Source organism: Ictidomys tridecemlineatus, chromosome 7 (assembly GCF_052094955.1).
Source record: "Ictidomys tridecemlineatus isolate mIctTri1 chromosome 7, mIctTri1.hap1, whole genome shotgun sequence".
NCBI classification, from domain to species: Eukaryota; Metazoa; Chordata; class Mammalia; order Rodentia; family Sciuridae; genus Ictidomys; species Ictidomys tridecemlineatus.
This window is the reverse complement of record NC_135483.1, coordinates 36,726,039-36,738,730: the sequence shown is the minus strand read 5'-3', so window position 1 is coordinate 36,738,730 and position 12,692 is coordinate 36,726,039. Positions and strand designations below refer to the sequence as shown.

Here is a 12,692-nt window from a genome sequence, read left to right as displayed (position 1 = left end):
TTTGCTGCTTTGTCCCACCCAATTCAAATCCTGAGAGATGAGAGTTCTCTGTCATCTATTTTTCTAATTCCAGGCCTAGGATCAATGCTACAGATGCTACAGGCTAATGAGGCTCTTCATATTAAGAAGTACATGAAGACTTTCTATGTTATTCTCCTATATATTCATCATTTTACCTTTCTTTTTCATTCCATTATCATCCATCTATTCATAGAAACATCTGCCCTTATATTTTTCTTACCTTCACCTTTTATTTGTGTTAATGTTCTTTGCAATACTGGGAAATGAACCCAGGGGCACTCTACAACTGAGCTGCATCCCTGCTCTTCTTCTTCTTCATTGTTTTTAAAGACAGGGTCTTACTAGGTTGCCAATGTGGGCCTCATACTTGTGATCCTCCTGCCCCAGGCTCTCAGGTCACTGGTAGTATAGATATGTACCACAGTGCCCTGCAATATGAATATATTCTGACTGAAACCCTAACATTTTAACTTCAGTCTTCAACTTCCCCCAAAGTACTTTTAAAAAAACACACACACAGAATCTAACTATAACTTAAATCAAAGAACTTTCCTCATCTGTCTTGAGCATGTGCTTCAATAACTTATTCTATTATTATCCTTCCAGTGTTTTCACTATTTCATACCAACACCAACTCTCTTCCAACTATACCTTAATTGACAAGTTTTAATAAATAACTACTAATCTTATAATCTAGTTGAGGAACAAGACCTATCTGGGAAAGTGTATTTCTTTAATCAACAATATTCTATCTATTTTTGCAGAACATTTTATACAATTACATACCTGCTAGTAATCAGAGTTCTCATGCTTCTGAAGATTTCTATAACAGACCTGTTAAGGAAAGCTGGGATTCTAAGTCAGTCTGGCGCTCAAGTCAGTGACAAGGGTATTAATCATGTTTTACACAAGTCTTATGAGAGAAACCAAATCAATGAAGAGAGAGGGTGAGAGGTGCCTTTCAGATTGTCTAGAACTCTTGAGTCATAATTCTTAACCCCACAATTTTCAACTCCCAGAGAAGAATGATACCCAAAGAAGCAAATTACAAATCAGAGATGAAGCTGAGATTAACACTAGATATGTGTATATGTGTGTGATATGTTTGATGTAGGTATGTGTATGCTAAAAATATAAAAACAGGTATAGGAAGGACATATACCCAATTCAGAACTATAATCACCCTTTTGGGAATGGGAAGGGAATATATTTGAGAAGAGATTTTTTACACAGGGGGCTTCAAATATATTGGAAATATTGTCTCTCTTAAGTTGGAGGGTGTGATATATGTTTATATGTTTATAAATTAGTCCCCATGGGCTGGGGCTGTAGCTCAATGGTACAGGGCTTGCCTTGGACATGTGAGGCACTGGGTTCAATCCTCAGCACCACATAAAAATAAATAAATAAAATAAAGGCATGCTGTCCAACTATAAAGAAAAAAATCAAATTAGTCCCCATTGTCTTCTGGAGGCCCAAAATTTAATAATAAAAAAGAACAGGAAGGGAGCTGAGGATGTGGCTCAAGCGGTAGCACGCTCGCCTGGCATGCATGCAGCCAGGGTTCGATTCTCAGCACCACATACAAAGATGTTGTGTCTGCCGAAAACCAAAAAAAATAAATAAATAATAAAAAATTCTCTCTTACTCTCTCTTAAAAAAAAAAAAAGAACAGGAAGATGTCATATAATCGAATGAGTATATTAGGAATATAGAGAAATAGTTCAGGCTAGAAAGTACTCAAAAAGATACTTTATGAAGCAGGCCTTGAAGAAATAGAACAGATTGGGGGTGGGGGGAGACCCTAAGAACTTTTAAGAATAATCAAAGGCAAAATTAGGAGTACTCATAGCCTATAACCTAAATAAAGAATAACGGGGTTAAGTTTATGAGGACAGATTCACCTTGGAGAAGAGTAACTGAAGGCTAAAGGGGAGATCAAGTGACAGAGGCTTTGGATACTAAGTAGACAAGTGTTTCTCTAATCCCAAAGAAAGGTGTAGTATAACTGAAGTAATGTTTTAGCAAAATAAATCAGAAGCAACCTGCAGGATAAACTAAAGCAAACTGTGTAGTACATTAGGAGGTTCTATAGAACAACAAAAAAGGAAAAGAAATAGGGATTAGGAACCAGGTTCTTGGAGCACTGTCCCTACTCTTCAGAGCTTTTCTGTTATTAAAATGTTTCTGTTAAAATATTTTGGAAAACCACTGAACTAAAGTGCTCAGTTAGAAGTCATTGCTGAAAATCTTGGGAATGAATGGCGTGGAAGGCAAAAATGCCAATTGAGCAGCAGCAGTTGCTGCAACACAGATATGACCATGTAAAAGTGTCTGAACACTAAGGAAGTACTACTCAAGGCAGAAACGCTAAATAGCACTCTTAGAGAGATTAAGAAGAGAATAAGCAAAGGAAACCAAGAAATGGCAGACAAAGATGACCACTACATTACTGAATGTTAAGAAAGCTTCAAAAAAGGTATCACTGTACAACAATAAGATTATACAGCCTTCACAATCAGATTCAGGGTTTTGCCACCTTCTCTACTTAACCGAATTATTTAACCTCTCTGAGTCTCATTTAATAAGCAAAATACAAGTTAACAACTAACATTATTGAACATATTATGAAGTACTATGCTAAGTACTTCACTGTGACTTCATTATTAATCCCCCATATTCTACAGATGAGGAAATTTAAATTTAGAACATAGTAAGTGACAGAGCCAGGATCACTATTTCTTAAGATGATTCAACAAAAGAATGTATTTACAGTCATGTGCCACACAGCCACATTTCAAGACCACACACACTACAGTGCATAATGACATTACAGCCATCTACATAGCTTTACACACTATATTTGCACAACAAAATCACCAAACAATGAATTTCTACAAACAAGTCCCATTGTTAGGTAGCACGTTACTGTATAAATTTCGTGGAAAACAATATGACCTCAAAAATGGTAATTATGCTTTACTATTAGGAGGTAATGATCAATAGGGGCAACCCAAAAACTTACTGTCAGTAATTCCTGTCATAGCCTTCCATGTGGCAAACTCTGTTACTCAGTTATAAAACAGGATTACTGCCTATAATTCATCCTACTCCATGGGGTTGTCAGGAGGATAAAATATTATAATATGAAAATGCTATGAAATTTTTAAGAGATTCAAATAAAATGGATTAATATCACATATGTTTTGTTCCTCAAAAATGTGTGCTTGAGCTGGGGGCTTAGTTTCACCTGTAGTCTCAGTTACTCAGATGGCTTTGGCAGGAGGATCACATGAGCCCCAGAGTTCAAGCATAGGCTGGGCAACATGGTGAGACCCTGTCTCTCAGGGAAAGAAAAAAAGCAAAAAACACTAACAAGAAATGCCTTTCTAGGTCAAAATAAATCTATGAAGAGAGTTAAAAATAAGCCTGTTAAATGAACAATCACCAATTTGAAAAGCATAAAATACTCACACCTTCCCCTAACTCCTCCAGTTGTCGTAAGACAATGGATTCCTTTTTTTTTTTTTAAGTTGTAGATGGACACAATACCTTTCTTTTATTTATTTATTTTTATGTGATGCTGGGGATTGAACCCAGTGCCTCACACATGGGAGGCAAGTGCTCCATCACTCTGATAACTCACACAGAGCTAATCAATACAGAGAGATTCTACTTCAATCGCAAAGTTGTTCAAGTTGGCCTGTGACATTATGTCAGCAGTGCCCCCTAACAGTACTTCCAAAGCAGAGAGAAAGGAAAAAAAAAATATTCCCGATTTTCTTCAATAGTATCAAAACTAAGTACACAGTGAGTACCAGAAGATAGACACCTTACAAAATGCTCAATAGATCTCTCTATTGACTTGCTTTCACAGGTCTTGACAGGAGGTCCTTTTGGAACCTCTCCACACCCTCCTTTTCTCACTTGAACAGATGGTTTCCAGGCTTTAAGGCTCAGGTAACTAGTCACACAATTCACAATAGGCCCCAAAGTCCCTACCTTTTTAATTATTCCATGTTTGTGAATTCAACACTTTTCATCTATTTAGGTATCAAAGCACATTAGCTCTTTAATCTTCACAACAGCACTCTCTGGGAGAAAGATTAGTATACTTATTTTATAAATTAAAAACCAAATGTTTTACACACCATCAAACAATTAGTTGTTTAATTCCTGGGGAGCAGGGATGCACATTATGAACTTATATCCATGAACAACAATGATTTAGCCTCCTAAGATCATTGCAAATGTAAAAGTTCAAACGTCTACTTTGTTCCCCCACCTCTTACATTTTCAATATATCAAACATCAAATGTAAACTAACAATAAATACCATATCAAAGCATCACTATTTTTACAAGCAAAACTATATGGGGAAGGGGTTCTAATTTAAGATTCCTGCTGTCTTGCATGCATAAACTCTTCTGAACTTGAGGGGGTAGGGAGAAGAACACCTGTCAGTGCACTATATCCACAGTGAGTTTTACACAGTTTAGCTATTAATACTTATTCCTTAAACTGCAAATAACTCTATATCTCAAAAAAAGAAAATAAATGTAACATCATGAAGAACGTTTGACAAGAAAAAGGACATGGTTGTAAGACGACCAATTAATTTCCACGTTTTAGGTCAGGCTTCGTGAAGTTGCCTGCAGGGAAAACCCTAACCGCCCCAAGGTCGGGCCGCGCGAAGCCCGGCGCTGCCCACACAACTCTCCACGCCCGCCAGGCCCCGCTGGCCACGGGGGAGGGGAGGGGAGGGGAGGGGAGGAGAGGCGAGGCGAGCCTCGGACCACTCGGGCCCCCTAGCCTTGGGGACCGACGCGGCCGAGCACTCAGACTGCCTCGGGACCCTAATCGCGCCAGGATCCGGGCGGGAGAGGGTCGCCGCAGGACCGGGCCTAGCTACCCCCGCCCAGCGTCCTTCCCTCCTTCTCCCCGCTCTCCGCGTTCGTTACCTCTTAGGCGCTGGCGGCTGTTCCATGGCGGCCCGAAGCAGAAAGAGAGACTACAAAGGCCGGAGGGAGGAAAGGAGCCGGGGCACCGGCCGGCCGAGCCCGAGGGAAACTCCCAAAACTCGGACCAACTTTCCTGTAACTCGGCGGCGGATCTCCCCCCGCTCGGGAGCGCTGCTCCTCCTCACCCGCCCCGCCGCGCCGCGCCGCGGAGGGTGGGCGGAGCCGGCTGCGGCCCAGGGAGGGTGGGCGGGGCGAGGGCCGATCATGGGCGGGGCCGGGACTGGGAGAGTGGGCAGGGGCGGGGCGGAAGGGGGAAGGGTCCAGCCGTACAGCCAATGGAGCCAAGAAAGAGGCGGTGGGTGCTAGAAAAGGCGCTCCAAACTGTTAAGGGTCGCTGGCCCAGGACTGTGCTCTTCGCCTGCCTTTACTGCGTTTCCCCAGTCTAATTTGATTCATTTCTCTAAATTTCTCAACGATACATCCCAAACATCTTGTGAAGCTGTTTGAAGTATAACTAACTGCCCACGCTTCCCACTCTAGTTCTGTTTATAATTATTGGTTGTGTTTTCCCAAAACCATTTGACATTTGTAGCTCCAGTAGCCAGGATACTTCTGGAAATTCTTGTTTGATTTTGATTACAGACAAGTGCCTCACTCCATTTCACAATAATTACACTTAATTACACAGAAAATATATACTGCAGCAATCTCTCTCGGTGCACCAAATTCAGTATACTGGGGTCTTGCTGGCTAATTGGTTAACCTGGCAAACCTATCACAAATTGTGGTGCCTGGAAAAGAACTCAAGAAAAGCTTACTTTCTTCCCTCTTTGGTCTTCTCCAACCAATCTCAACAACCATCATCCCGTTGTGATTGACTCCTTCATGCATTCATTTGTGTTACACTGTTTAGACCTTAAATTACATATGTAGTCACCTTTCTTATGGCCACGTACAACTGCTGTATAATGAGCTTGCTTGTTAGAAATTTGTCAAGGTGCAGAATCATACAGGGTTTTTTGGCAAGTTAAAACAATGAATATAAAGAGAATGTCAAATAATATGAATATTAACTCAAACTTAACGGTTTGCACTTTACCCAAGTATAGTTCAGTATATTTTTGCATTGAAGATTCACTATGTATGGACTGGGTTTGTAGCTCAGTGGTAGAGCATTTGCCTAGCACATGTGAGGCACTAGGTTCCATCCTCAGTACCACATACAAATAAATAAATAAAAATAAAGATATTGGGCTGGGATTATGGCTCAGTGGCAGAGAGGTAGCCTAGCACATGTGAGGCACTGGGTTTGATTCTCAGCACTGCATATCAATAAAAGGTCTATTGACAACTTAAAAATATATATTAAAAAATAAATAAAGGTATTGTGTCCACCTACAACTAAAAAAATTTTTTTAAAAGATTTACTATGCAAATAGCTTACATGATCTATTTTTGAGCCATTTTATTACCCCATAAATCTAGTTATTTTAAGTCTAAGACCATTTGTTGTTAAAACAAAGTCAAATTCTGTGAACAAGAGAAATTATTACAAAATGTTATACTGGTTTGCATTTACTAAAGATCTAGAGACTGAATATCCAGAAGCAACAGGGCAACAGGGTAAAAAAAAAAATTATTAAAATATTAATTCTGGAAAGTACCCTTAAAATTATCTCATTCTACCTCTTACTCTCACCCTCACTTCCATACCATACTCCCATCTTTTTGCATTTAATCAGAAACATCTTTTTAAAATTTTTCTCATACTTTAAAATGGACTCAATTTGTCATCCTCTCGAATTTCAGAAAGCTTTCTCAAACTGCCAACACCATTACCTACAACCTTCTTCAATTTGGTAGTGGAAGAGATAACTTTCTGGGCTGGGGTTGTGGCTCAGCAGTAGAGCACTGGCCTATCACTTGTGAGGCCCTGGGTTCGATCCTTAGCACCACATATAAATAAGTAAAAGAAACGTGTTAAAAAAGAGAGGGATAGCCATCTTATATGGTCCATAACACTCTGTGCAGGCTTGTTTATGCCACTTACGACACTGTATAGAAGTTCTAGTTACTGGTCAATCATCCCAACCCAAAAGTGAAAGCCAACTGAAAGCCAAACCAAGTCTTACTCTCTGTCCCTTATACAGCAAATATTAGGCTGGAAGCTTCCTATTGTTCCCCCAGATTCACTCTCTATCCTTCTTCACCTGTTTTCTGCACAAAGGGTTAATCTGAATGATTGACATCTTGGGACTCCCCAACTCTCTGACTTATAATTGTCTCTGATGATAGGAGATCCTAAAGGAAATCATCGAAGGAATAAAGGAATGTGAGAGGTCACTATTTATTTATTTTCCTGGTCTTCTTCCTATGAGGTTCCCTAGAGCGAGCTCTGTTCCAGGGAGTCCCTGGTCCTCTCAAGGCAAATTGCCCAACTCTTCCTTCCCTTTGTTCCTGTAGGCCTAGAAGTCATGACTGTTCTGCTATTCCCTGGGCTCCTTTCATACTGCTTATGTTCCCCTACACCTACACCTCAGTCCTCCTGTAATAATCCTTTGTAAATTAGATCCCCCTCAATTGACCCTAATTTAAGATTATGTTCACCCATAATTAAGGTTTATGGAAAGAGGAGAAATAATATCAGAAAATAAATCTCTGAGATCTCTCTCAATTTGGAAAGAAGGCTAACCGATGTGACTCCAATAAGGTCAGATACTAAGCCTACATTATCTTGTTGAACACTTAAAACTTTCTGATAGTTGTTTTCATTTCATGGGTAAGGAAACTAAGCTTCAGAGGGTTAAAGTGAATTACCCTAGACCAAACAGAAAGTCTATATTCTAACCCAGGCTTTTATTTATCCAAAGCCAGGCCTCATTCCACTATAAGTCAACAAATATTGACTGATCAACTAAATATGTCAGGTACTGCTTAAGGTGTGGGGGATTCACCAGTGAAGAGAATAGGAAAAAAACAAAAACAGAAATTCTTGCTCTTGTGGGGTTTAATAGACAAATACACAAAAATTCCTGCTCTCATACTAGTTGGGGAAACACAATAAAATAAGTACCTGATGAATAATGTCAGTGAAAACTGGTAAAGAAGAAAAATTACATAGGAAATGGGAATACAAAGTAGAAGGAGAAGCATGGAATTTAGAAATGATGTCCAGGGAGAAGGTGACTAAGGAAGAGGGGGAAGAGCTGCATGAAGATAGAGCAAGGAAGAGAATGTGAGGCCAAAGGAATGGTAAGTGCTAAGACCCAGAGGCAGGAATGTGCCTCTTGCATTGTCACTGGAAAAAAAAAAAAAAAAGTTGTTTTTCTACTTAAGTACTTAGAAGAAAAAAATAAAATGCTTCAAGCCTCTGTTTTAATTTGTCTGTGGGAAGCTATCTGAAGATTCCAAGAAGCAAAGCATAGAAATCATCATTCAACCACCAAAGATAAGGCAGCCTCATCCATGAACAAATGGAAGCTATAGAAAATTGTGAGATAAGATAAGGGTCACTCAACTTCATTTAACTATGGAAGTAAGGTGACCTATGTCTGTTTCCAGCTATTCCAATTGGAATCAAGATTAAGCATGCATTTTATCTATATTATCAAACAGCTCACTACAGTTCTCAATTGACTGCTGTTGGTGGGCTTTGCACCACTATAATAAATAAGATTATCTCAGAAGATTAACTTATAAAGAGAAAAGGTTTATTTTGAATCACAGTTTTTGAGATTTCTGTCCATGATTGGTTGGCCCTGTTGCTTTTAGTTTGTGGTGGCACATCATGGCAGTAACACATTGTGGAGTAAAACCACTCACAGCCGAGTAGCAAAAAACAAAGGAAGAAGAAGGGACCACGTTTCCACAGTCCCCTTTGAGAACATGGCCTCAGTGACCTAAGACCTTCCACTAGGCTCCACTAGGCTACCACCTCCCAATAGCACCACAGGCTAAGGACCAGGCCTTTAACACATGGGCCTTTGGAAGCCACAGGAAATGCCATAAGAGAAATATAAGAAAATCTGCAATTTGGAACCAAGTTCCTTTAAGTAACAAAAAGCATATTTTTTGTAACACCTTCAAATTTTAGGGCTAAAAAATATTAAGACAGGGTCTGTGTTGTGGCTCAGTGATAGTGTACCTGCCTAGCACGCATAAGGCACTGGGTTTGATCCCTGGGATCACATACAAAATAAATAAAAATATTGTGTCCATCTACAACTAAAACTATATTTTAAAAAATATTAAGATAAATAATTTTCTTATTATAATAGTTGGTGCTATTTATTGAAACTGCAAATTTGCTTTTCTCTCATTTTATAAAAAATAATATTAATTAACAAATATTAATTAATCTTTTCTGCCCAAGCAAGAGCAAGAACTTGGGTAGAGAGAGAGCTCTGAACAAGTATATTACATTGTGTAAATTTTTAATTGCAGGAAAATTTGGAAAATTTTTCCTTTCAAGGGGCAATTTTACAAAACATTTTCTCTTGCTCTGCTTCTCTTTTATAAGTCAATAACATATTGCATTTGAATTCGACCACTATGCTCTTTTGTCATAGCAATCTTAAACTGTTATTTCACTTCTTTGTCTCTCTGACTGACAGTGAGCCCATGGGGAACAAGAACACTATCTTATTCATATCTAGAAGTTATAGGTAATAAGCAACAACTCAAAATGTTTTTTTAAACAAGAAGCCTATAAGTCAGTTGACCTTTACTTCCTGCTCTGCTGTACACAGCAGTGTCTCCTTAAACTCTTTTTTTTTAAATACTTATTTTTTAGTTTTAAGTGGACACAATATCCTTATTTTATTTTTATGTAGTGCAGAGGATTGAACCCAAGGCCTCATGCATGCTAGGCGAGCACTCTACCACTTAAGCCACATCCCCAGCCCCTCAAACTCTTTTACCTCTCAAACATCTACAATGGCCACCAGTGTTCCAGGCATCACATGGAAACATGACAATGTCCAGCAATAGAAGAGATTTCTTTCTGAACATAATTTTTAAAGATGCTACACACACACAAAAAAATCTACCCTAGAAGCCACTCTGCAGAATTTCCTTTATGCTCTATAAAAGAAAATGGGACCACCAAAACCTACTTAGGCAAATTGTGATTTATTCCATGGAGCTGGACTTAGAGATGGGGCTCAGACCACCCTTCCCTGAAACTATGGCAAGGAGAAGCATACAGAGAAGGACAAAATTGGGAAACCATTTTTAAGAAAGAAAGTGAAATTTGTTATTAGGCACCTGCTACAATGTTTGGTACACATAAGAACCTAGAATACTATAGTTCCTGAATGATTGTTTATTGAGTGAATGAATGAACAAATGAACCCAGGTTCAGAGGCTCATCTCATGGAAAAACCAATATCTGAGAGACAAGTAGTGGAGAGAAAGAAAGGCTTTGTTTCTTGGCTAAATAATAAGAGGGAGCTTTGCTCACAAATCAGCTTTTCAACTCCAGGGGATTGAGGAATTATGGAAATAATGAGGGAGATAATAGGCTGATAAAGAAGAGGAACATGCATGTCTTTTCTGGCACTAGGTTGAGGTCTTCCGGAATTTCAGGTGTTACTGCCTCTCACTCTTTTCACTTTCCAGTCAAGGTGGCTGGGAGGCATCTTTTGCCCTGAAGGCAGAAAGAGAGAGACACAGGTAAGTCTAGGTTAAGTTAAAAATTAAATTAAACCTGAATTATGGTTTTAGAAAAAACATTTCTCAAATATTCTATGTGCAGAGCTCCATAGAATCTGACCCAAAATTTAAGGTAACAAAGGAGAAACACACAATATGTTGACAGAGATGCCAAGCCTTTTCCTCCTGTTCCAGTCACCCATGGCTCTTAGAGGCTCAAGTGAAGAGTCAAGTGTTTTCAACAAAAGCAGCTTTCAGATCTTTGAAAAGTAACCAAGGCAACCATAATCATTATAACCCACAGCAAAGCTGGTAGGGGACTAATAAAGTATTGCCCAGCTATGTGACCTCCAAAATTAGCAATTCTTTGAGTTATTTAAGAGCAACTAAAGGCAGATGATTTTTTTTATTCAGGCTTTTCCTCAGTAAAAAAAATAGATTTACACACACACACACACACACACACATCAAGAATTTTTTAAAATACCCATAATTCATAAACTACATATTAAGAGAAAGTGAGAAAAAAAGAATGAGAAATTGAGTGCGCCCTTTGTCATTTTATTTCCTCTCAGCTCCAAATCTATCCTTCATTGCCTGCTCTTTAAATGGGACTAGGCCCTTTAAATATTTTTCTTTACTATATGGCATCAGATGGCATGCTGCTAAACTTTGTCAGTAGAAAGCACTAGAGACATCGCACATTAAAAAAGAGAGAGAAAGAAAGACAGAAAGAAAGAAAGAAAAGAAAAGAAAAGAAAAGAAAAGAAAAGAAAAGAAAAGAAAAGAAAAATAATGAATTTCTTTCCTGATTGGAACGTGTTCCCTCCCCAGGTCCAGCACTTGGAATTGATTCTCTGGATCCTAGAGCACCGCGGTTTCTGCAACATTTGGCTCCAATAGGGCAGAGCATCAACAGCACCCAGTGGCCAACCATTTCCCTTTCACCACCTCTTCTTGACCCCAGTGAGACACCTCACTATGAACACCTCTCCACAGCCTGAGGAAAGGATTTCTGGGCAGATTTCTAGCACAGTCCACCAGCATAGAACCACAGTAACTTCTCTGTCATTCAGTTAGGCACACCTGTACTCTCTCCACTAAGGTCTGGATCTCAATCCTTGGGTAGGGGTATGCTCTTTCTTGGGTGTTCTGTCTCAAAGTGTACTGCTCCTAATACCTGCTGTTTGTATTGTCTTAGTCAGGTTTCCATAACAAAATATGGTGAACTGGTGCTTTATAAACGACAGAAATTTATTTCTCAAAGTTCTAGAGACTGGAAAATTCAAGATCAAGTCACTTGTAGATTGAATGTCTGGTGATAGCCCACTGGTTCATACATGACCATTTTTGCCTTTGTCCTTAGGACTCTTTTATAAGGGTACTAATCCCATTACTAAGGTCATAGCTTTCATGACCTAATAACTTTCCAAAAGCCCTGTCTCCAAACACCACCACTTTAGGGGCTAGGATTTCAACATATGAATTTGGGGGAGACATAAACATTCAGAGCATAGCACTAATATTCTTTAGAGTTCTCTTTGCTTCATGCCCTTGCTATTCCAATTCTCTGTTATAGTTAATAATTCTTTATTATTAAGTTTTCCTTTATATTTAACTGTGTGGTTTCTGTCGCTAGTGATTTCTGTATCATATTGAACCTTGACTGATACAGAGCAAAGAATACAGATGCTGATACAGCAAAGAATCACAGATTCCACTTCAAACTCAAAAAAAAAAGGATTGATAAAATCCATATGATTTCACTTTCAGTTTACTACATAATAATCTATGTGATCAGGTCTTAAAACTTTTGATCTCAGGATAACTTTACACTCTAAAATTGTGGAGAACCAAAGAGAGTTTTTGCTTCTGTCAATATTAAAAAATTAAAATTGAGAAATTTTTAAACATGATAGTACATAATTGTAGACATCAGAGCAATGATATCATCACACACCATATAGCGTCTGGAAATTTCTATCATATACTCAGAATGAGAGTGAGAAAGGCAAATAATACCTTAATATTGTTTTAAAAATAATTTTGACCTTGTGG

At 38.8% G+C, this 12,692-nt stretch overlaps 1 protein-coding gene across 5 annotated transcripts in view; it reads right to left on the bottom strand.

The window, feature by feature from the left end:
• Stk3 (serine/threonine kinase 3) overlaps positions 1–5,206 on the bottom strand; it is a 272,590-nt gene extending 267,384 nt beyond the window's left edge. For 2 of the 5 annotated variants that reach the window (XM_040293823.2, XM_078016884.1), the window contains exon 1: positions 4,983–5,205. In XM_040293823.2, coding sequence (XP_040149757.1) covers positions 4,983–5,008 — 26 coding nt within the window. In that variant the 5' untranslated portion in view covers positions 5,009–5,205. Of the gene's footprint in view, positions 1–4,982 lie in introns of all 5 variants that reach the window. The other 3 variants (XM_078016883.1, XM_040293824.2, XM_005316308.5) reach the window with 3 other exon arrangements.
• Between the last annotated feature and the right edge of the window lie 7,486 nt (positions 5,207–12,692).